Below are 25,357 nucleotides of genomic sequence, written 5' to 3' on the forward strand. Positions count from 1 at the left end.
GTCCCATGAGTTCAAAGTTATCGCTAAGGTGCAGAAAATTGTGCCCTCCTGTGGTCAAAACAGGTATCGCGGCCACAAAAAGAAAGAAACCTTTTCGATGGCATTTTAAGATTCTTCTGTGCCGGTTCCGCAACCCTAGATAAAACAGTGCCCTCCTGTGGTCGAAGAATGAATAGCATAACAACCTTAAAACTCCATTTAAAAAGTTTCTTTCTTTTGGTTGCTGCGATCTCTGCTTGGACCGCACGATGCCGCTGTTTTCTGTCAACCTTAGCGGAGAGGCCGTTGTAGACCTTTTGACCACAGGTTAAAGCTTTTGAAGCAAGTTTCTTTCTTTTTGCCTGTTATGTAGCTCCTGGGCCTCCCGTTGCTCTATTAATATTAATAAGGCTTTTAATAGTAAAGATACAAAATAATAATCTTTAAATGCTATTAAAAAGGGTTTTTTTTTCTTTTTTTCTTTTTTTTTTGTGACTGCTATATCTCCTTGGGCCACAGGAGGGCACTGTTTTCTCCAGGGTTGCGGAACGGGCACAGAAGAATCTTAAAATGCCATCGAAAAGGTTTCTTTCTTTTTGTGGCTGCGATACCTGCTTTGACCACAGGAGGGCACAATTTTCTGCACCTTAGCGATAACTTGGAACTCATGGCACGGAAAACTGTGCCCTCGTGTGGCCAAAACCGGTACTGCGGCTGCAAAAAGAAACCCTTTTCATGGGATTTTAAGGTTATTATCCTGTATCTTTATTGTTAACGTCTTATTAATATTTATTAAACCAACGGGAGGCCCCTTTGCTGCAACACAGGAACTGGAAAAGAAATCCCCTTCAAAAGCCTTAACCGGAGTTAAGAAGGCCTGTGATGGCCTATTGATATTAATAAAGTTTTAATAATAAAGAATAACAACCCTAAAACTCCATTTAGAAAGTTTCTTTCTTTTGCTTGCTGCGATCCCTGCTTGGACCCTTAGGAAAAACAAAGGGAGGAGGAGGAGAGAGAGGAACGAACAGAAGGGGAGAAGAAAGATTGGAGTAAAGGTAAAGGTTTACCCAGAGCAGCCCTGAAAAAGTAAAAATGAAAAATGAAAGTTAAAAGGTCGTTTTTTACCAACGGCGATGGGGCTTGGACGGGAGACGGACGGGAAGTTGCGCTGACGCTGGGAAGGTCGATCCGAGAAGCGCTGGTACAGAAAAAATCGGCGACCGTGCTTTTTCTACCTGCTATTCCCTCTTGGACCACTGGATGGCACTGTTTTCTCCAGGGTTGCGGAACTGGCACGGAAGAATAACTTCAATACGTACAGATAACAATCTTAAAATGTCATCGAAAAGGTTGATTTCTTTTTGTGGCTGCGATACCTGCTTTGACCACAGGAGGGCACAATTTTCTGCACCTTAGCCATAACTTTGAAGTCACGGGACGGAAAACTGTGCCCTCGTGTGGCCAAAACAGGTATCGCGGCCGCAAAAACAAATAAACCTTTTCGGTGCCATTTTAAGATTCTTCTGTGCCCGTTCCGCAACCCTGGACAAAACAGTGCCCTCCTGTGGTCCAAGAAGGAATAGCATAACAACCCTACAACTCCATTTAAAAAGTTTCTTTCTTTTGGTTGCTGCGATCCCTGCTTGGACCGCACGATGGCGCTGTTTTCTACGTTAGCGTGGAGGCCGTTGTAGACCTTTTGACCTCAGGTTAAGACTTTTGAAGCAAGATTCTTTCTTTTTCCCTCTTATACACAATAATAATCTTTAAATGCTATTATAAAGGGTTTTTTTCTTTTTTTGTGGCTGCTATTCCTTCTTGGACCACAGGAGGGCACTGTTTTCTCCAGGGTTGCGGAACGGGCACAGAAGAATCTTAAAATGCCATCGAAAAGGTTTATTTCTTTTTGCGGCCGCAGTACCTGTTTTGGCCACACGAGGGCACAATTTTCTGCACCTTAGCGATAACTTTGAAGTCATGAGACGGAAAACTGTGCCCTCTGTGGCCAAAACAGGTACTGCGGCTGCAAAAAGAAAACTTTTTCATGGGATTTTAAGGTTATTATCCTGTATCTTTATTGTTAACGTCTTATTAATATTTATTAAAGCAACGGGAGGTCCCTTTGCTGCAACACAGGAACTGGAAAAGAAATCCCGCTTCAAAAGCCTTAACCGGAGTTAAGAAGGCCTGTGATGGCCTATTGATATTAATAAAGTTTTAATAATAAAGAATAACAACCCTAAAATTCCATTTAAAAAGTTTCTTTCTTTTGGTGGCTGCGATCCCTGCTTGGACCGCACGATCTGTTTTCTGTCAACCTTAGCGTGGAGGCCGTTGTAGACCTTTGGACCTCAGGTTAAGGCTTTTGAAGCAGGATTCTTTCTTTTGTGCCTGTTATGGAGCTCCTGGGCCTCCCGTTGCTCTATTAATATTAATAAGGCTTTTAATAATAAAGATACAGAATAATAATCTTTAAATGCTATTAAAAAGGGGTTTTTTTTCTTTTTTTTTTGTGGCTGCTATATCTGCTTGGGCCACAGGAGGGCGATGTTTTCTGTCCCTTAGCAATAGCTTTGAAGCTATCGAGATATTACTTTATCGTGGTGGTAGGCTGTGTGGAGAAGAGGGTCTCCTCTTTCAAATTCCTGGGACTCCATCTTAGTGAAGATCTCGCCTGGAAAAATAATATGCTCCAGGTAGTCGAGAAAGCCCAACGGAGACTCCGTTTCCTCAGGATCTTGCGGAAAAACAAGGTGGAACGACGACGGATGACCTCCTTCCGTCTACGATAGAACACCGTAACTATTTAGTACCTATAGACTTGCAGGGCCAGCACAACGCTGCTGTAATATAATTTATTTTATTTATTTATTATTGCAATTTATATGCCGCCTTTCTCCCGAGGGACTCAAGGCGGCTTACAAAATGACAATTTCAGATACAAATCACAACAAAATAAAATTAAAATCAGCACCCCAATTAAAACGGTTTAAAATTATAACAGCGTACACCCAAACGGATCGGTTGAGTTGACGGAAGAGCCACGTCTTCAGCTCGCGATGGAAGGAAAAGAGGTCGGGGGCTGTCCTGAGCACGGTGGGCAATCCGTTCCAGAGGGTCCGGGCTCCCACAGAGAATGCTCTAATCCTGGGGGCCGTCAGCCGTCATTGTTTGGCCGACGGCACCCTGAGGAGGCCCGCTGTGTGAGAGCGCACGGGACGATGGGAGAGCGGCAGGAGATGGTCCTGTAAGTACCCCGGGCCTAAGCCATGAAGGGCTTTATAGGTAAGCACCAGCACCTTGAAACGAATCCGGAACGCCACCGGCAGCCAGTGCGGCTCACGCAGGAGAGGTGTTACACGGGAGTATCGAGAAGCCCCCGTAATTACCCGCACGGCTGCATTCTGGACTAGCTGGAGCCTCCGGACGCATCCCAAGGGCAGCCCCATGTAGAGGGTGTTACAGTAGTCCAACCTAGAGGTAACGAGGGCGTGAGTGACCGTGGCGAGGGCATCCCGGTCTAGAAAAGGGTACAACTGGCGCACGAGACGCACCTGTGCGAAGGCCCCCCTGGTTACGGCCGTCAGAGGATCATCCAAGGACAGCCGAGAATCCAGGAGGACCCCCAAATTGCGGACCCTATCGGAGGGAGTAAGGGTCTCTCCCCCGATCGCTAAAGATGGAACGTCCAGATCCCGGGATGCCGGCATCCACAGCCACTCAGTTTGGAAGGGTTGAGTCTGAGTCTGTTCCTCCCCATCCGAACCCACACCGCTTCCAGGCAGTGGGACATCATGGAAAGGGCATCCCTAGGATGGTTGGGGTGGAGATGTAAAGCTGGGTATCGTCAGCATATTGATACCTCACCCCAAAACCACGAATGATCTCACCCAGCGGTTTCATGTAGATGTTACAGAGCAGAGGGGAGAGAACCGATCCCTGAGGCGCCCCACAAGTGAGGGGCCTCTGGGAGGATCCCTGACCCCCCGCGCAAACAGCCTGCAAGTGACCAGAGAGGTAGGAGGAGAACCGCTGTAAAACAGTGCCTCCTATCCCTATCCCCCTGAGCCGCTGCAGCAGGATACCGTGGTCGATGGTATCGAAAGCCGCTGAGAGGTCAAGAAGGACCAGGATGGAGGAACAACCTCCATCCCTGGCCCGCCAGAGATCATTTACTAGGGCGACTGATGCCATTTCCGTGCTGTAACGTAACATAATGTTATGTTATGTTATGCATATATATGTATATAGGATTGTGTGTCTGTTAGTATGATCTATTTGGTTAGGGTTTTTTCTTCCTTTCACTTATGAGTTGAGATGTATTTTGTGTGGGGGGGGGCTGCGCTAAGGAAGGCTCATCCAATCTCATTGTACGCATCCTTTGTGTTGACAATAAAGGTTTGAATTTGGAAGTAGGGGGATGACTAAGAAAGATGGACAGGAAGTCAGCCGTGATGGAACGGTCGTTTGTCGATGGCACTGGGGGTCGGCGATCGTGACGGACAGGAAGCCCACCGTGCCGAAAAGGTCACTGTGCAAAGAAGTTGGACGGATGACTAAGGATGGACCGAAAGTTGGCCGTGGCAGGAAGGTCCTTTTCAAAGGCATTGGGGGAGGGTCGCAGTGAACAGACAGGAAGTCCGTCGTGTCGGAAATGTCTCTTGGAGATGATTGGAAAGGAAGAAGCCGGCGACCATGTGAAGGCCAACGGAACTGGCTCGTTCCTTTCAGAGGAGCGTAGAGTAGCGGTACTTTTGCTGCCATTCTGCACTTTGGCCCTTCGCTTCTCGGTCTCTGTGAATTGTGGGTGAAAGCAAAGGCAGGCCGTTGTCAGCACACTGTCCTCCCCGTTTTGGTTTTCAAAACAAAACAATCTTCCAGCTATGCGGTTGCTTTTGGTCCCTCCACGGTGCCCGCGTCCATACTGTAAACGCACAGGGCGTTGGAGCGAGCACCCTTTGCCCCTTTGGTATTGACAAACGGTATGAATAGGGCAGCTATGACAAACCCTAACCCTAACCCAAACCCAAACCCGAACCTGAACCCGAGCCCGAGCCCGAGCCCTAGCCCCAGCCCCAGCCCCAGCCCCAGCCCCAGCCCCAGCCCCAGCCCCAGCCCCAGCCTTAGCCCCAGCCCCAGCCCCAGCCTTAGCCCCAGCCCCAGCCTTAGCCCCAGCCCCAGCCCCAGCCCCAACCCCCAAACCCCAAACCCAATTCCTGTTTTCACCACAGGACGAAAAGGCCTAGGATGGCCTCAATTTTAATGCTATGGGATACAAAACTGTGCCAACCTGTGGTAAAAGCAGGTATTGCAAAAAGAAATAAACCTTTTCAATGAGATTTCATGGTTATTATCCTCTATCTTTATTATTAACGCATTATTAATATTAATAGTCGACGGGAGGCACATTTGCTGCAACACAGGAAGGGGAAAAGAAAGCTACCCGTCCACCTGTCCCTTCTCCTACCTTTCATTTTGGATTCTTTTGCTGCTTAGATGGCCCCACGGGCCCTTTCTGAAACTTCCCTGTGGCCGGAAACTAAAGTGTCTGGGACAGGACCTTGGAGAGCGGCTCTTTCCCCGACTCTGGGACGATTTAAGAATAGGGTGATTGTGCGTCTCTTTGACCAAGCTTCAACTTCTCTCAGCTCTTAATTGGAACTATTTTCAATCATGTAGTGTTGCTGTTCTGTATGCAGATTTGGGTGGGCAGTTTGAATTAACTGACCGTCAGCTGATTGGCTGACCACCACAGCTGCAAGGTATATAAAGGGAGCTGTTTCCCCTGGTCAGTTGCTGGGTTCTCACCCTACAATATAGAGCTGTTGTCACTCACTGCCTGGCTTGCTGCGTCCTCATTCACCCAACTTAACAGTTGCTCTGATTTTCATTTGGTATTATTTTTATCAAACTAAGCGCCTTGAGGATTTAAAAATCAAAAGTACTGGTGTTGGAGGTGTGCTCTGTTAAGGCTATTCTTCCGTGAGTTTATGGTGAAATTGAGTGCAACAATTATTGTTACGGTGATTTTCAAACTTTAGGTTACAGTTATATTTATTGCTACCACCATCGAGGCACCTCAAAATGATTAAATGTAATTTATAGCAACATTAACACAATTAAACTCATTCCTAAAATTAAGAATTGTTTAGAAATTAAAAAAGATGCGTTCTCACCTTGTTCTTAAATATCTGGAAGGTGAAGGCCACTAGCATCACGTGAGGATTCTGCTCCACAGCCGTGCCAGGAAAGGCCCTTTCCCAAAGACCAGATGGCTGTGGGCGTGGGAAGAGACTTCAGAAAGGTTCAGCCAAACTGTTTCCCACTAAAATTGTAATCTTTAGCGGGAGAATGGGCAATTATCCATCCCTCCTGTGTCTTTTCGGTTCGCTGGCCAAATTCAACCTCCTACCGTTTCTCCAACTGCCTATTGCTGCCTTCTCTTTGGCTCCCAAACTCTCCATCTATTTCCTTCCCCATCTTTCTAAAATGAAAAGCCTAATCCTCAGTGAAACCAGCCAAAAAAACCCCAAATTCCTCAAGGGCAACTTATCTGTTTTCCTGAATTCCTTTGTAGCAGCCAGTGATACTGTAGGCAGGAAACCCAGGCAGGACATCCTCCTTCCCCCACTGCTTTTCCCAAAAGGTTAAAGCTCTCAGCGAGCAGGCCTTTGTAGGACTAGCACCACCTTCTGCCTGGCCTCACACTTGCTAGATCACACTTGAATGCAGCTGGGGGACTGGGGGAAATTAGCAAATTGCAAGCCAGACTCTGCAACCACTCAAGTCTCATGATGCCTGGAGAGACCTGCTTTTCCTTCTTTTTGGCTGGGCGGTGGGCAAGCTGCTTTGGATGGTCTGGAGAGGAATCTCCTGCCCTTCCTAACTCTGACTCGCTTTGGACAAAGGTGGGCAAACAAAAGCCACATCCTTGGATTACCTGCCCTGTCTTGGTATTGCCTAAAACCCAAGATGGCGATTGCTCTTGAAAGCCAAAAGTTCATTCCGATGTGGTTTCCAAATTCCGATGCCGACCAAATCACTGGGGATGAACTTTTGATTAAATTGTAGATTTTTTTGTAACATAACTGTTCCTTTTAAAAGTGTTGTATTTTTGTTATCTTTCAACAAGAGCAGGGAACCGACCTTACTGTTGATGGCTATGGTATTTGTTAAAAATATTAATTATGAATAAAGACCCTAAACAAGTTAGAAAGATTTTCAAATACACAGCATTGTGATTAAATGCTGTTAGAGTAGATTTCATTGCACTTTGTTTTGAAAAATCCTACAGTAAGAGAGGACTGTACCGGTATTGGCTTAATCAGCCAAAAACAAACCAGAATTGGTTTGCAAAGTAAACCAATGGTTGCAAAGTAAACAACTCTAGCTCTATGCCTGACTTTGGCATTCCAGAGCAGGACTGGAATGTATCCAAAGAGATACAGTTGCATACCATGAGTCACCTCTAGTGTTCCCAACTGCTTGCAGTAAAAAAAAGAAATAAACCTTTTTAATGGGATTTTAAGGTTATTATCATGTACCTTTATTATTAACGCCTTATTAATATTTTTTTTAATTTTTATTTTTTTAAACAAAACATAAAACAAATCCATCCTCCATTACAAATGCAAACAGTGTGTCAGTCGGTTACAAATCTTTTATGCTTCCTCCCCATATTCAAAATTTACTAATTATCTAACTTCTCATATTGTCAAACAGATCAACATCCTCATTTATCATTTATTTAACTATGGCTTTGTTGCTTCAAAAAAATTGGACTGTGCGCAGGGAATCCCGATCAAGAAAGGGCCGCAACTGGCAAATCAGGCGAACCTGACAAAAGGTCCCCCTGGTTACAGCTGTCAGATGTTCCTCCAAGGACAGCTGCATATCCAGGAGGACTCCCAGATTGCGAGCCCTTTCTGTGGGGGCCAAAGACTCGCCCCCAATAGTCAGTGATGGAGTCAACTGACTATATCGGGATGCCGGGAGCCACAGCCACTCAGTCTTGGAAGGGTTGAGCTTGAGCTTGAGCCTGTTCCTCCCCATCCAGATCCGCACAGCCTCCAGGCACTGGGACATCACTTCAAGGGCATCGTTGGGGTGGCCCAGGGTGGAGATGTACAGCTGGGTGTCATCAGCGTACTGGTGGTATCTCACCCCGAAGCCGCGGATGATCTCGCCCAGCAGCTTTACATAAATGTTGAACAGAAGGGGCGAGAATACCGATCCCTGCGGCACTCCACAGATGAGAGGCCTCGAGGTCGACCTCTGCCCCCCTGCCAACACAAACTGTGACCGGTCGGAGAGAAAGGAGGAGAACCACCGCAACATGGTGCCTCCCACCCCCAACTCTTCCAGCCGGTGCAGCATGATACCATGGTCGATGGTATCAAAAGCCGCTGAGAAATCTAACAGGACCAGAACAGAGGAGCAACCCCTGTCCCGAGCCCTCCAGAGATCATCAACCAACGTGACCAATGCCGTTTCCGTGCTGTGCCCAGACCTGAAACCTGACTGGAACAGATCTAGATAAGATGTTTCCTCCAGGAATTGTGGGAACTGTCGCGCGACCACACTCTCCACAACCTTCGCCATGAAGCGAAGGTTGAAGACAGGACGGTAGTTGGCCAATATTGCCGATCCAGGGACAGCTTCTTGAGGAGAGGCCTCACCACTGCCTCCTTCAAGGCAGCGGGGAAGTGGCCCTCACTCAGCGAAGCGTTGATAACACCCTGGAGCCGCCTCGTGTAACCTCCCGGGAAGCCAGTACCAACCAGGAGGGACACGGGTCCAGTAAACATGTGGCCGCACTAAGTCTCCCCAAAATCCTGTCCACATCATTGGGAGTCACAGCGTCAAACTCCTCCCAGATAACAGTCTCAAGACTATTCCTCGTCACTCTGCCCTGATCTACCCAGTCAGAGTCCAAATCCCCCCGGATCTGAGCGATTTTGTCATGCAGATATTGTCCAAAATCCTCCGCCCTGCCTTCCAAGGGATCCTCCTGCGCTCCCGGATGGAGCAGGGAGCGGGTCACCCTAAACAGGGTGGCCGGACGATTCCCTGATGACACAATAGAGGCGGAAAAGTAATTAAACTTTGCTGTCTTTATCGCCACTAGGTAGGTCTTAATATGCAACCTTACCAGTGTTCGATCAGATTCAGCGAGACTGGCCCTCCAACCGCTCTCCAGGCGTCTTTTCTGGCACTTCATTTCCCTCAGCTCCTCGGTGAACCAAGGAGCCGCACGGGATCGGCACCGGGTCAGAGGCCGCAAAGGCACGATTCGGTCCAAGGCCCCACCAGCCGCCCGATCCCAGGCGGCTACTAGGTCCTTGGCCGAGTCATGTTCTAGAACCTCAGGAAATGGCCCAAGCTCCATCTGGAATCTCTCAGGATCCATCAGGCGCCTGGGGCGGATCCATCTAATTGGATCCGCCTCCCTGCGGCGGGGGGCAGCGGTTCGAAGATCTAGGCGAAGGAGTGAGTGGTCTGTCCATGACAAGGGTTCCATGTCTATATCCCCAATAACAAGACCACTCAACCACTGGCCAGAGACAAAAATCAGGTCCAGAGTGTGACCTCCCCTGTGAGTAGGGCCATGAACTAACTGGGTCAGGTCCATGGCCTTCATGGAAGCCATGAACTCCTGAGCCACCTCAGACGTTTCACCAACAGATGGCAAGTTGAAATCACCCATGACTAAAAGCCTGGGTGTATCTACTGCCACCGTGGCTATCACATCGAGTAGCTCAGGTAGGGCTGTTGCCACGCGGCAGGGAGCCAGGTACGTAAGCAACAAGCCCATCTGAACCCCATGACCCCACCTCACTAGGAGGGACTCACATCCGGCTATCTGAGGCACAGTGGTCTCCCTCGGACCCAGATCCTCATTACTTAATTTATTCCACCCTACAAAAACATAGTTTGCTTACAATTCCAGTTCTCTTCAGTAACACAGACACAGTTCCTTTCAGCAGTTCAACCTTCTAATAGCAGGAGCAGAAGTGAATGAACTTCCTGCCTTCTTTTATGTCTGCTTAGCACAGCCAATTAGTCATCTTGTAGCAGTTAAAGTTACAGAACATAGTTTTCTATATATTACCTATTCAACCGTAAGAGAAGCATCCAACTTTCTCCCCTTTGGGTAGACTAATATATTTACAATCTTAAACCATACTGTTCCCATGTATCTATATGTTTCCTACTTCCCTGTGCTTTTGTGAAATGATCAGCCACGTTGTCTTCTGATGCACAATATACAAGTTCTATCATCTTGTTCATTATACATTCTCTTACATTGAGATAACGAAGATCTGTATGTTTTGTTCTAGTCTTTACAGCTATATTTGTCACCATTTTTATCGCTGCCTGATTATCTTCGTATACTATTATAGGATATTGTATATCTATTCCTAAATCTAGCATCAGCTGCTTAATACTGATCAAATCTGTACATAACAAAGATAAACAAGAAAACTCTGCTTCCACTGTAGACATACTTAAATGCTGCTGTCTTATTGAACGCCACCATATCAAAGATTTTCCCAGAAATACAGCGATTCCTGAGGCTGATTTTCTTGTATTCACATCTGTTGCGAAACTAGCATCCACATAAGCAGTTACATGCAATTCTTCTGATGGTTGTAGATATAATGCATGATGCATGGTATATTTCAGATATCTAAGAATACGTTTTGCTCCTTGCCAGTGTCTTTCCGTAGGTTCCGTGTTGAATCTAGCTAATTGATTCACACTATAAGAAATATCAGGTCTAGACCAATTGCTAATGTATGATAAACTGCCAATCAATGATTGGTATATCCCTTTATCAAACAACGGACTTTTCACATCAGTGTTGCAATAATCTTGAACCATAGGTGTCTTTGATGGTTTACACAATTCCATTCTGAACTGTTTTAATAGATTATTAATTTTATCAGTTTGGGATAATTTAAATCCTCCCCTAGTTTTTTCGATCCTTACACCTAGGTATTGTTGTAGCTCCCCTAGATTTTTAATCCTGACATGAGCTTTTAATTCATCAACAATCCTGTTGGCCTCTTGCTCATTCTTTGTAATCAGAGCTATATCGTCCGTAAAAAGAAGTAATAATGATACTATACCATCCCTTTCCATTTTAAATAAACATGGATCTGCTAATCCTGCTTTAAATCCGATATTCTTCAATGTTTTTACAATGCGCTGGTTCCATTCATAACATGACTGTTTTAACCCATACAGACTTTTCTTTAATAACCAACAGTCAGCCTTCCCATTTTCCTCAAGTCCTGAGGGTTTCTTTAAATAAATTTCATGCTGTAATGGTGCATGCAGATATGCGGTCTCTACATCTAAATGGTTAACTATATATTTATTTTTAGCTGCCCATACCAATGCTGCTCTTAATGTAATGGCTTTTAAGCTTGGAACGAATACTTTATCATAATCATTAGGAGACTGATTAAATCCTTGAGCTACCAGCCTAGATTTATATATTGGTATCCCATCTATCCCAGTCTTTAATTTATATATCCACTTACTACCGAGTATAGTTTTCCCTTTTGGAATTGTTGCAGACTCATATACTTTCAAATTCTGCAAACATTGTAGTTCTTTAGTCATTGCACCTCTGCACACTTTCTGGTCTTCAGGTGGAAACGTGGTCAACTCATTAAATGTAGTAGGGACTTTATTTACTTGATAGACTGTAGTTGCCTGATACCTATCAGGTGGTTTTGTTACTCTACTCGACCTTCTTGGGAGTTCAGGACTTACAGATTGCCACTCCACCTTTACCTCTTCCTGTACTACGTCTTTCTCTGCCCCTTCGCTCTGGATCTCTGGCATTTCATTGGTAGCTTCAGTCTGAGTTTCAATGATAACCTCATTTTCAGTACTTAATTTATTCCACCCTACATGCTCCATAAACCTGGCATTTGCACTGTTAACTACCGTTGCTGTTACTTTTACCCAAAATCTGTAGGACCTGTAGTTTGAATTATAACCAACAAATATTGTTGTGCCCTACTCTGGCCCTTACGCCTTAACTGCACTGGAATATGTACCCATGCAGGTGATCCAAATGTGTGTATGTAGCTCAAATCCGGCTTCCTTCCATGCCATACGGTATATGGAATTTTGTTAGAATCAGTCTAGCAATATTGGTATGCTATGGTTCCTTCAATTACACAATGTCATCTATGAGGACCCTAGGAAGCTCCTCTTCTCTGCAGCAGTGCCTTCTGTGGAATGAAGCCCCCCTCCCCCCCACACTGGTGTTTCTAAGGGCCTTGAAGACTTAAGTCTTTGACCAAGTCTAAGGCAAGGTGAGCGTATTGTGGATTGTGTGGCTTCCTTTTTGTTCTTGTCTGTGTTTGCTTTTGTTTTGTCACCCTTGCCATTTTCTAAATTCTTAATTTGTGTGCATTGTATTTTTTTCTTGTTTTTAATATTTTTGTGACTGCCCAGAGTTTTGTTTATGGTATATGCCACACGATAAGGCAATTCTGGACAGTTTACAGACAATAAAGTTTGTAACTGTTGCAAGTCAGGCAGCATATAAATTTAAATAAGCATTTAATATCTTTAAATAAATAAATGTTAATCGCTGCTTAAAGTCTTGAGACTTGCACAAACAGAAGAGCACAAATAAGTGAGAAAGAGGTGTTGTTGATAAGGAAAACAATAAATTAAATATTTTATTCCATAATTTAAGAAAAAAAAAGAGTCCAGAGGTTTGGGCTTAATATCAGTACCGCCTCCCACACAAAAAGTTTTTCTGGGAAAGTGTCTGTGTGTATGGGTGTGGGACTGTTGGTGTGGGGGGGGGTTGGGTGATTATAAGCATGCATGCATAAGACAGTGGCACCGAGGCAGGAAGAATGTATATGTGCGTGTGAACATGTGTGTGTTTGTGTGTGAGAGAGAAGAGATCCAGCCACTTGTGCTTATCCCTGCAGCTGCTACCAGCCCAAATGCAGGAGTCTCTTCTGCTGATCAAAATGGTCCTGGGGACTGTATGAAAAAGGGAAACTTGGTGGTGGTCTGCACCCCCCAGTTATTCCCCCTCCACTTAAGAAAGTGGGAAAAAAAACCCATCCTGGTCATAAAACCCGGACAGTTGCAGGTATGAAAAGGAAACAACAAACAAGGGTAATTTCGAAGCTTACCATCCCTGAAAGCACCAGGAGGGAAACAGTTTGCTTTTCCAAGGACACAAGGTGAACCAACTTATGAGGCTCCCTTCCCTTCCCCTCCATGCTCTTCAGCGAAGAAGTCAGGCTTATGAGCCCCTGCTTTTCACCCCTACAAAACTGCATCCCCCACCTGTCCTCCAGCTTTCGTTTCCCTGGGGCACACGGAGAGGGGGGCTTCCCCTCCCTAAAGGAGGTCTGGTGCTTGGGGACAAGCCCCTCTCACCGGCCCCCGAGGAAGACCAAGTGCAGGAAGAGGGCCAGTGATAGGGCTGCTGGTGGGAAAGGCCCAGCCCCGCTGCTCAGCCTTCCCCCGCTTTGGTTCTGCAGGGAGGAGGAACCCTTCCCAGGTTGCTCCCTTCGAGGGGCTCGAGAGTCAGGGGAAGGCCGTGAGCTCCCAGAAGCCCCTCTGGCAACTGCACCTCCTGACCCTGGGAAGGCTGGCCAGTCTTCGTGATATCCAGCACCTGAGCCACTGATGCCATCGTCATCTGGAACAGAAAAGCAGGATGAGAAAGGTTGATTAAAGGGACCGGGCAGCTGTTTTCCACAGCTTTCTCACTCTGTCTGTCTGTCTGTCTGTCTGCCTGTCTGTCTGTCTCCTGAGGCAATTTGTGGGTGGCAGCCTCAAGAGTCCCTCGGAGCAAATCTCCTCCCTCACGGACTCCTAGAGGCTTCCTGCCCATTCACTCGCCGCGCTTCCTGAGCAGAAAGGGAGCCCTGCAAGGCAACCACTGCAATGCGTTCCGTGTGGGAAATGCAGCAGGGCCAGAAAACAAGCCGTTTCTGTGGCTTCTGACTCGCAAGGGGTTTCCAGGCCCGGTCTGAGGTGCTGGTCTTACCCATTAAATCCCTAACCCTGGCATGGCTTCCAAGAAGGGAATTTTCCTGCCAGGGCTCTTGTCCTCAGAGAGGATGCTTCATATCACTGCTCCCTGCGTGGTTTGGCAGGATCCCAGCAGAAAGCCTTCCTGGGGCCTTGCTGTGATCTCAGTAGCTCCTGTCTTGCTGCCGCAAGCAAGGCTGCCAAGCTACTGGATTCAGAGGGCCTTTGGGTGAGGGACTCTCTGCTTAGGTGCCACCCCTAAGAGGGAGCGGCGTTGGTTTATCCATGACTTCCGTTCTGAGCACGATGATAGTGCTCAGAGTGCTGTGTTTTTATGCCTACAAGCTGCTGAGAGTTCTTCTGAGAGGCTGGCAATAAGTAAAAGCTGTAATAAAGAAAGATACGTGGCTGCAGATTGGCAGGATGGTGCCAGTGAAGGGGAAGAAGAAGCTGCAACCTCACCAGCATCCTGAAAGTTGAGGTCTTGCCCATGGCATGCCCCCACCAGCCGCGAGGCCACACTGCGCAGAGCCAGGACATTTCTCCGGGTTAGAAGATCGGGTTGTGAAATGTCGACCTCCACTTCTGGGTTGTTGATTTGATTAACCAGTCCATCAGCTGTCACATCTGGGAGATACCTGGATGGTTGATTGCAAGGAGGCAGCAGTCAAAGGGGGATCCGGGAAGACCAGTCATTCAGCAGAGCAAAGCCATGGAGTCTGCATACACACACACACACACACACACACACACAAGGCCTGAGAGGCCTGGGCGGCTGATCCCACATTTACACCACGCTTCTTTTCTGAATCTCTCTTCTTCTCTCGCGCATACACACACACGCAAGCAAGGCAGTCTGACTTTTAAGAAAAGAACAGCCACATATAGGGTTGCCAGGTCTGCTTCCAAAAAATAGCGGACAAGCGGGTGGGGGGGGGATTAAGTAGTACAAAAATTTAAAAAAAAATTACAATTAAATTATATATTTTCTTACAAACATTTTAACAGGGAGTCTTTAACAATGAAAAACGAATTGATTTGCTTGTTGCTGGAAGCTATTTTCTCCTTATCTAAATGATCTTTTGGGCTTGCATGCTGTGTGACAGCTTTTATACCATTATATTCAATTGTGAACGATTTCTGACACAATTTACAGTAGGCCGTCGTATTTGTTCTGTCGGTTTCGTTGTTGGTAATCCATGCAAAAGTAGCTTCCCAGTCTTTGGTGTATTTGCACACTCCTCTCTTTCGTTTTAAAGAATTCAAAATCTCGCCGCTGTCACTCTCATCACTCGAAGCCATTTTAGGTCAGTCGGCACAAGCTACAATACATTTTAAAAATGTGAACTGTACATAATTTTATAATATATTTTTATTTTAATCTCATCATTAATTTTTTCGGAGAATCGAGTTCAATGGATATTTGATCTTTGTCTCATTCTAACTTATGAAAAAAAAGACAAAACGCGATTCTCCTATCCTTATTCTCTTAGACTGTACAGCTTTAGATTACGTACCATTTCATCATAAAGCTTTTGAATAAAAAAAAGTCCACTATTTTGTGAAAAAAAATAGTGAACATAATGTGAAAAAAGTGGACTGTCCGCTCAAATAGTGGACACCTGGCAAGCCTAGCGGCACAGGAGGGTGATTTCCCCTTTCCTGCTCTGCTCTTAGCTTAAATACAGTCAGCCTCCCTCGCTCTCAACGCACAAAGCCTACTTCTGGCCAAGTCAAGCCTCTTAGGGACCTCTACCTGCCCCGTGTCTGACCATTCCAGCAACTGTCCTCATTTGTCATGTCAGCTGCTGTCTTTTCACTGCTGCAGAGAGTGTGGGGCAGCAGGATCCAGAAGCGCCTCATGAGACGAAGCTTTTCCTTGAAATCCAACACCTGTGAGGGGAAACAGGGCAGCAGCCTGGTGAGAAAGTTTTCCCCAGGAGGCTTCCCCTTGGATTGGCCAAAATCATCTTCCCTTCCAGCAGGGTAATTCGTCCCATTTGAACCATACTGTGTGAAGCATGATGAGTAGACAAAGGAACAGGGGTGAGACTTTACTGCCATCTTCTACACACTGCAGTGCCGGGCAGATCATTCGGCCAGGCGATAAGACTGCCAAAGGCTGGGCTTCGGGGCAGAAATGGTATCAAAAGAGCAGAACCTTCCCTTTTGGCACTGGCCTGGCCACTGCTTAGTTTCCCTTGGCACAGCTTTCTTAGCTGGGTCAGAGCGCTCACACATAACAGGCCAAGAGGACAGAAGGGAGGATAGGTATCTCAATTTCTCCATCGCCTTCCTGACCTTTATTTTGAAATTGGGAGTTTGGGGAAGGGGCCCCCAGCAGTTGGGAAATGTTGCTAAAACATTCAGATTGGAATTAGCCCTTTTTTTTTCAGAGTTTGGGTGGGGCATTCCCAGGAGTTTCCAAGGCTTCCATTTTAAGCAGGAGCTTCCCCTGGAGAAGCTGCTATCCCTGATGGCCCAGATGGAGCAACAAAGAAGCAGGCCTGTTGTGATAGGAAGCCCTTCTAGCAAGGGCTAACCAGACCAAAGAGAGGTGGCACAGTGAACCAAGAAATCACCAGGAGGTAAAGAAAGGGGGTGCCAAGCCAGAGGTGATCACGGCACCATGCCAGGGATGGCAAAAGCTGACGGGAGGACAAGACATGGCCCATGGGCCCAAAGCCCCACTTCACCAAACCCCGGAAGAGACTACAGCAGTCAGAAGAGGAGAGGGGAAAGTAGCTGGACAACCCAGAAGGACATCCAGAAGCATCCAGAGCAATTCAAGAGAGTAATTAAAGTTCTTTGGTTTCCCTAATGTGAAGGGGCTTGTCTGTCTGCTCCTCAGATAAGGCACCCTGCACGGAGGTATTCACAATTCTGCCTGGGTTATTTTGTCTGTGAAAAATCTTTGCTTTGCCCTCCAAAAGAGGCATGGAGAAGGGCACTACCATTTTTTGTCTTTGAAGCCCACCTATAGTCAGCCTGCTCCTGAATTGCCACCTACCAGCCGGTCCAAGTTGGTCCCCCCTGCAGTGGTTGGCTTCTCCTCTGGCGGGTAGATTTGAAAGTGGTACCTGCTTTCTTCTTGGGGGTCACGTCGGGAACGGGCAGGAGTTGGATGGGGGTTGCCACAGCTCTGGAAGACCTGGCGGTAAAGCATGGATGACAGGTAGAGAGGCTTAGTTTAAGTTAATGCCAATTAATCATAAAAGAAGCTGAGGTTTTGCTTCTAAGGAGGCACTTGGTCTCATGAGAGGAGGAAGGAAGGAAGGCCTTCTGTGAGTCCCCTCCAGATGGAGATTGTGAAAGGCGGCTAACCAAAGTTAGCCTAGGTTGGCCAAAAGACTCCAAAAGCCTGGAGGTGCCTGTGAGACTAGCATGAGGCATGAGGCACTGATTTTGGCTCTCCCAGATAAAATGAAATTTTATGGTTATCATTCTCATACTCCGGGATTTCTGGTTCACCCACGAAACATCAGAGGATGGACGGGCCCTTCCAAGTATTTACTTACGAGACTGTAGGAAGAATGAAAGTCTCTCTCTCTCTAAGCCCAGAAGCAAAGTCTTATTTGGGCAAGATGAGGAGAAAAAGCAAATTAAAGGGTTGGGTAGTGTTCTGTCCCCAACCCCACGCACACACACCAACAGACGTTCAGGAGTTCAAGACCAAACCAGCCGGCAAAATCCTTTTCCTTATGATAACGGAACTTGGCAACAACCTAGTGGCTGCCTGCCAAGAGTTTATTATTTACAAAGAGGAGAGATAACTTCTCCCCACTTCTGATACATCAAAGGAAAGCAGCTCAATAATTACAATCAAGTCCAGAGATAATCCAGTCTTAAAGCAAAAGTCCGGCAATGCAGAATGGTGTGGAAGCTTTCAGCTTTGTTTGTCACAACGTTTGACTGGCCACCACGTTCCCTTTTATATCCTGTGGGGTGTGGTCCAGGGACTCAGCCTAATCTCGGGAACGCCCTTTCTTCTGTTGCGCGCGCTTATCTCTGCGACGCTGGCGTGGGTCCAGCCAAGACTCATTACCCTCATCACTGTCCATCTGTGGCTGCGTGAACGTGCTTGGCCCTGGCCCTATCTCTTGCCCTTCGGCGGACACCGAAGGCATTGCCAGAGAGGAGGGTCCTGGAGAGGGAGGCCTTGCCAACTCCTCCCCTTCACTCTCGGAGTCCTCTCCTGACAATGACACAGGCTCCGGTAACGGAGCCACAACAAGTAGTTCACACACTCTTTCAATCTTTTTTCCAAAACTGTATTTCTGTCTGTAACAGAGTCTGCATTTTAGGCTGCCAGCCATTTTACAGGCAGAAATTATGTTTTGAAAAAGAGATAACCAATGTAGAAAACAGCATTTGGAGTTTCTCTTGGCATCCATCCGTACCTTAGCCGATGTCTGTATATTGTGTTCCTGCAGGTACATTATGGCCTCTGAAATTTTCACCGCAATGGAATCAGCTGCCAATTCAAAATTGAAGGGTCCTGTGAGCTGTTCTGCCAGTTGGATCAGTGCGTCTTGAAAGAAGGAAAAGGGGTCTGTTTGCCCTAGGCATCCATGCACTGGGGAAGCTTTAAGGGGATCCCACGCTGCCCCTTACATCGAGGTTCTGCTAAGAATAGGTGGTTGTCTCCACGGACTGACTTTTTCACGGTCCCCAGAAGGAACAAGAGGAAGACCAACAGCACCCCCAGAACCCTCAGATCTTGGTTCGGGAAACTCTAATTCACATATGTTTGCCATTTAAAAGAAGCTTGACTGCCCCCATCTCAAAATTTGCCTCTCTCTGCCCTGCATGCTCACCCAGGAAGCGCCCCCACTCAGTGTCCATCTCTGTGATGCTCGCCAAGCAGCCTTTCATGACGTTGAGGCAAAATTCATGGCAAGGCTTGAGGGCCGGAAGCCCACGGCACAGGGGGCAGAAGGAGAGGCGCATGTGTGCCCGTCGACATTCTCCAGTGGGAGACAGCTGTGTAAGGGTGGAAGAAGGGAGAGCCAGGATCAGGCCAGCTCAGACTCCATCGTATCAATGGAGAAAGGGAGACGGAGGGTTGTGGCTTCTCACCCTGCACTGGAGAGAGAGCCAAAGGAGCTGATCCAGACAGAAATCCCATCTCATTCTGCAGGCCCAGATCCAAATGTGCTATCACCAAAGGGGTGGGGGAGGAGAGGAGTCACAGGATATAGGGTCTGGATGGCTCCTGTGGAACTGCGGTTAACATGGCCACAAGTGAACACCATTACAGGTGGCCAGGAAGATGAGAAATGACAGGGAGGACTGGGGGAAGGGCTAAGTCATCTGCAGACAATGGAAACCTTGGGCACCTCCAGCTGCAAGGGAGGAGGGGACCCTCACCCAAGGGGTTGGCAGCATTGCTTGCAAACAAGGCAGCCCCAGGGAAGTAGAATATTTGGACAAGCTGTCTTCCTTCTCTCCTGAGTCTCCAAGTGCTCTCTAGCATTAGCCCCACATGCTGCCACGCCTAAAGGTTGGTTCATACCTGCACAAGCACTCACCTTAACTGCCTGGGCAACGATGTCTCGTCCTGTGGCCAGGCCCTGAACAAAGACCCGAGCAGCAAGGAAAGCTCGAGACACCTGAGGAAGAACAGAAACCGACACCAGGCATCAGAGGAGCCATGGCCATCCACAAGGTACAAGCACAGGGGTAGAGCAAGGGGGCTGAGTCTAGCCGGGAGGCTTTGGTCAAAGGCATGCAGTTGCAAGGGGTGCACAAAGGTGCTTAAATGTTTGTGCACTCTTTGGAATTGTCAATTTCTCCTTAGAAATATGATCTAAAATGTGATCAGTTTTACACACATCCTAAAACTAAATAAAGAGTGCCCATTCAACAAATTAATTCTCTTTATCTAGTTTCAGGACCTGTGAAAAACTGATGACATTTTAAGTCATATTTATGCAAAAATGTGGACAATTCAAAAGGGCGCACAAACCTTTAGCCACCACTGCAGCTGCACCCTAACTGGAATATATCAGAAAGTCAATGCTTCATCACATACCTGTGCCCCAGCGTGGGCAGGGGCAACATTTCAAATTTGGGGGGGGGGTATTTTTCAAGGAGCCCTAGAGATCCCTACAAAGGCATGTCTCTCTGTTTTGTTGGCAAAGGATTGTTTTGAAAAGATCTAGGGTTACCTGGTTGGGTGAGAGGGTCAACCCAACGCTTTTATTTCATCAAGCTGGCCTCGCCTAAATCTTCTCCCTTTTAAATGTTAATTCTAAATTTTAATGGATTTTAAAATGGGTATTTTTAAATGGGTATTAATTCAGCCAAATTTATTTAATCCGTTTTATTCGATTTTAAATTTTGTATATTTATGTGTTTTACTTCATGGCTGTGCACCGCCCTGAGTCCTTCGGGAGTAGGGCGGTATAGAAATTCAATAATAAATAAATACAATAATAAAAACCCTGGGGCAGGCATGGCTGTGGCAGAGGCTGGCTTGCCCAGAGTAGGAGGCCGCTCATGTCTCCTATGGTAATTTCTATGCTGGTTATTCCAGCGCCTGAAGGAATGCTTCACACAGCTTAGTTTACGGACTGGGAGATCATGTGACGAGGCAGAAGATGGGGCTGACGGGGCACCAGGGCAAAGGGGGAAAGGGGTGCCCCAACTCCTTCCCCCTTTGGCTCTCTCTGACTGAGGCCTTCCTTGCCAGGCCACTGTAAGTGCTTGCTCCCCTTCCCACCCCGCCAATGGTTCTGCTCCAAGCCAAAGCAGACAGGGAGCTTCTGAGGCCCGAAGGGCTGTCCTGTCAGGAGCAGGGCTCACCTGCACCCGGAGCTGGCGGGGGCTGTCTCCAAAGGCATGGAGGCTTTCCACCTGGCGCCCCACACACTCCAGGTACCCTTCTGGGAAGCTATACTGGGAGTTAAGCAGAGGCAGCATTCGCTCCAAAAGTTGAGACCAGAAGTCACTCAGGGCCTCATCTAGGCTGGACCGAGACCCCTTAAGGTGATGTTGCAACTCCACAAATAATCCCTGGAAGAGGCGGGCATGCTGCACATAAAGGCGCCCATAGGAACGGGCAAACATGGCCTGGAGGGACCGCTCAGCTCCAGCAAGAAGCTCCTGGAAAAAGTCTGGAAGTGGGAGAACAAACACCGAGGATAGCAAGATTAAGCGGAACCCTAAGAAATTTGAACTGCTGCCTTCTCCTTTCCCACATTCACTGGGGAGGCTGCCAAACAGGCAATGCCAGCGGTGAAGGTTGCCAACTGAAATTCTGGGGTGGGGTCAGGTGAGGAAGCGACCCCAGGTGGCATCACGGTTTGTATCTGAGGAGAAGGGAATGAAGGGTTGCCTTAGTCTATAAAGCACCTGAAGGCAGGACAAGGAGGAACGGGTGGAAAAAGAGGTTAAAGAGAGACCCAACCTCAAAGAAAGAAGAAATTTCCTAACAGTGAGAACAATCGGTGAAAAGGCTTACCTCAGGAAATTCTGGGTGCTCCATCACTGGAGGTTTTCAAGAACAGACTGGGCAGTCATTTGTCCTGAATGGCATAGGGTCTCCTGCTTGAGCAGGGGGTTCAAGGTTCCTTCCAATCCTATTATTCTATGTTCTATTGGGGGCGGGGTGCGAGGAAGTGAGAGGGAAAAGGAAAGAGAGCAGCCAGCTGGGAAAAGGGGGCCAGAGGGAGGCTCCTTCCCCTCGCTTACCCTGAAAGCGGTGCTGGCGAGAGCTCAGAGTGCTGATCAAGAAGGCGCCCGTCTCCCCCAACAGCGCCCGAAGGTCCGCCTGCCCTTGCTCGCTGAGCCGCTCCTCCGTCTCGCTAGCGCAGCAGGTGTAGTCCTGGGGGCAGATGCGAAGGTGCTCTCCTGCAGGAATTAAAGAGGAGGGTCTTACCCCCTGGAGGTGGATTAGCCTCTGGGATGAAGCCAACCAGGGTTGGCGCAATGGGAGCGCCTTGCCCTCCCTCAGTCTCGACACTGGGCAAAAGTTTTCCCCACGAGCCGGGTGCGTGAGCCCATTCATTTCCTCTTCCCGGGATCCTTCAGTAGTGGGGGGTGGGTATGATCGTGGGAGGGCAAGTGACCCAAGAGAGGACAGAGACATTCCTGGCAGGAGTTTCTTTACACCGCAGGCTAGAGTCCGCCCGAGCTGAGCAATGGGAACGGCAGGGTTAGAAAGGATTTCCCTTCGCCAAAGACTTGCAAAGAACACCTGCCGTTCCTGCAGCGGGACAGGCTGAGTCTCCCGGCGCTCAAATCGCCGCTGCTCGCCCACCCTCCACCCGGAGGATATCGGTCAGGGACGCCCAGGAAACTTTGCTCGCGGCGCCTTCCGAGAAGTTCTCCGGCCGAAAGCCCTTACCCGAGATAAGGGTGGGTGGGACCGAAGCGAGTGAGAAGCCGCGGCTCGCCAGCGCCTGCCGGGTCTCCGCGCAGCTCCGCGCCCCGCGAGCTTCTCCGGCAGCGGCGGAACAAAGAAGCGCGCTCAGAGCGAAGAGGAGCAGCAGCGTCCCCATCCCGCGAAGTGAAAGGCGCAAAGGCCAAGGAAAGGGGAGACCTTTCACGCGAGGCACAGCTCGCACCGCTCGGCCACGGTCGGTCGCTGAGAAGGACCAAGCGCCGCTGGAAACGGGCGAGTTTCCCCGCGCTGAGCGGAGCGACTGCGAGACAATAGAAGCCAATCCGCGGTGGGGCTCGCCGGGCCCTAGTGCCTCCTCCCTACTATCCGGGCCGGGTATCAGACAATGGGAGAGGAATGGGGAGCGGCCCTAATGCCCTCTGTTTCTCTGCTTTCCCCATTGCTCTGCTGGCCCCTCCTCCCCGTTGCTCGGCCAGAGGGGCTCTACAGAACCTGAGAGCAAAGAGGGGCGAGGGAGGGGGGGGTATGGTGAGCGATAGATCGCCTTCGGAAGAGCAGGGACGCTGGCTGCGACTTCCCAGTTGATTCCCATCATCCGTTTATTTTCCTCTTCGTTTAAGAAGGAAGCCTTTGTGCCTGACTGCAATTCTGGTAAGCGCTTGCTTGCTCTCGCTCTCCCCTGTGCTCCATGACCCCTGCTGGGGACAGACGTCTACAGACACCCCCCCCAAAAAAAAGGAGGAGGAGGAGGGCTACTAGGTGAGCCTCTTCTTAGGAAAAACTCTCCTTGCTCCAAATTCTGTGAGTGGCCTAAGCAAGTCTGTTCATGTATATGCAGAAGAAAGAATGGATTGAAAAGCAGGAAGAGAGAATTAGGGAGAGATACAAAAGTGAGGACTCATTTGAATCTGGGAGAGGGCATTTCTTGGTGAGGCCAAGAGTGGATCATAAAAATGGACATAGAAGAGAAAAGAAAAAAAGAAAGAAAAAGTGGAATGTGCAGGAAGAGAAACCCAACATTCACTGTATTAATCTTTCTCAAGAATGAACTGAAAATGGACACAGGAAAAGAGAATGTGGATGCTGCTTGAATAGAGTGAAGATAACCATGTTATAGTGCCATAGAAGTGTGTAGAGTTACATTAATGAAAGGCATGAAAAGGGATGTTGGAGGAAATAATGGAATAAAATGGATTAAGGGAAAATGCACATAAGAATGATTGCTGCATGAAGTGGGAAAAAGTAATACAAATACAAAAGTAATTTGTATGATGCATTTAGAAAGAGAAAGCTGCAAAGAATGCAGTCAGAGCAGTGAACGTGTTAAGGTTTAAAGATGTAGAGAAAATGCAAAACAATTTTGATGGAAATTAAAAGTTGCTTTAAAAATGAAAGTGATAATAATTTGGGGATAAAGTAAAGGAATGTCATTCCCTAATTCTTGTGGGGCTGAGAGTGATACAGTATGTCAAAGAGCAGAACTGAGATGAAGACTAAAATGTGTAGGGCTGCCGAAGTAGATAAGGTAAATGGAGAAATGTTAAAACTTGGGACTTCCGGTTTGCTTCTTGCCGCCGCCAGACGATCCCTCGGGATCGCCAGCCCCATTGCCTGTAAAGAGCCGCCTTTATAACTGAAAGGCAGCTCGAAAAAACTCCGTTTCCATGTGGAAATGGAGAGAGAGCCGGCGGGGGCAGGTAGAGCTCTCTGCGTAGCCCCAAAAGTTTTTTTTTTTACTTTTGGGGACGAAGCAGATGAAGCTCCCTATTTCCCTCGCCGCTGCTCCGGGCTTTGGGAGACCTCTGCTTATGCAGAGCTAGGTGACAAGAACAAGCCTACAAAATTAACAGAACAATTAAAAAGGATATGAGCTGGACCTGTGACCCTGAATCGCAAGTATTTCATTTATTTTATAACAGTTACTGAAGAAGGAAAAGGAAAAAAGAATTTTTAAAAATGGCGACTGCCGAGGCTTGAGAAGGGGCTGAAAGGGAGAGTCCTTCCGTTTTCTATTAAGATACAAAGTAGCGGAATAAATACTTCTGGCTACAATTGAAGATAAAGCTCTACTTTTGTGTTTTCTTCTTCCTGGAGATCTGATATTGATCTTGGTTGTAAAGAAGTTTTTTTTTCTTCTTTGCCTCTCTTTTCTTTTTTTTAAAATAGTTTGTCTGTGTGGAAATATGGCATTAAAGCTTGCAAAGCCGGACAAACAAGCAGTGGGGGGGGGATTCCCCCATTAATAAATTACGTGAACAAGTTCTAAATCTCCAGTCTCAGAAAACTGATTTTAATATAATTGAATTTCTTTTGGAGGAGATTGTAAGAAGGGATGAGATTGTGAATCAGAACTTTGAAAAATTTAAGCAGGAAATTAAAGAATTAGTGCAATTAAAGTTTGATACTTTGGATCGAAAGATTATAAAAATGGCTAATGGTTTTACAGAATTTATGATCAAGTTGGATGCAAATACTAACTTATTAGAGTCTAAAGTGGAAGAAATTGAGGACAATTTGGATAATAGAATACAAAAAATTGAAAATGATTTGACAAACACTCAAGACAATAGCCCAGAAGAAAAACCTAAAATGGAGGCTGATCAAAAGACTTGTAATGCAGAAAACATACAACAACGGATTGAAAGAGAAGTTTTAATGATGCAATATAATTTTACTGAATATGCGATTAGACTGAGAGGATTGCAGGAAAATAACAGAGATGATTTAAGGAAAATATCTTCTGAAATTCTGGCTGGGATCTTAAAGGTTCAACCTGAGGAAGTATTTTGTAGGATTGATAGAGTTTATAGAATAAATTCCTGGATTGCAAAGCAAAGGCAATTGCCTAGAGATGTGGTGATTTATTTTACAGATAAAGAAATAAGAAATAATATTGTGCAAAATTCCTTCAACTCTACTTTGCAATTGTTTGGAAGAAAGATTTGGATTTACAAAGAGCTCCCGCCCAAGATGTTATCGGAAAGGAAGAAATTTGGTTTT

General features: G+C 47.2%; 1 protein-coding gene across 1 annotated transcript; it reads right to left on the minus strand.

Moving 5' to 3' along the window:
• Positions 1–13,406: 13,406 nt before the first annotated feature.
• On the minus strand, positions 13,407–22,514 carry GPC2 (glypican 2). The gene is made up of 10 exons (XM_070954394.1): positions 22,361–22,514; positions 21,706–21,864; positions 20,818–21,128; positions 19,542–19,622; positions 18,828–18,993; positions 18,411–18,541; positions 17,021–17,161; positions 15,767–15,903; positions 14,473–14,648; positions 13,407–13,675 (listed from the first exon to the last, which is right to left on the minus strand). The coding sequence occupies exons 1-10, from the start codon at positions 22,512–22,514 to the stop codon at positions 13,407–13,409; spliced, it is 1,725 nt and encodes a 574-aa protein (XP_070810495.1).
• Between the last annotated feature and the right edge of the window lie 2,843 nt (positions 22,515–25,357).

The sequence above is a fragment of the Pituophis catenifer genome, unplaced genomic scaffold, assembly GCF_029215685.1.
Source record: "Pituophis catenifer annectens isolate HBS135680 unplaced genomic scaffold, rPitCat1.0.hap2 SCAF_15, whole genome shotgun sequence".
In the NCBI taxonomy this organism is placed as follows: Eukaryota; Metazoa; Chordata; class Lepidosauria; order Squamata; family Colubridae; genus Pituophis; species Pituophis catenifer.

What these genes read in the sequence shown, in the direction of transcription:
- GPC2 (XM_070954394.1), bottom strand. Translation starts at nt 22,514, where the DNA reads ATGGGGACGCTGCTGCTCCTCTTCGCTCTGAGCGCGCTTCTTTGTTCC. An exon ending in AATGGTCAGACACGGGGCAG is followed by an intron (nt 14,649 to 15,766) that starts GTAGAGGTCCCT and finishes TCAACCATCCAG; the next exon opens with GTATCTCCCAGATGTGACAG. An exon ending in CCTCAACTTTCAGGATGCTG is followed by an intron (nt 13,676 to 14,472) that starts GTGAGGTTGCAG and finishes TTTCTGTTCCAG; the next exon opens with ATGACGATGGCATCAGTGGC.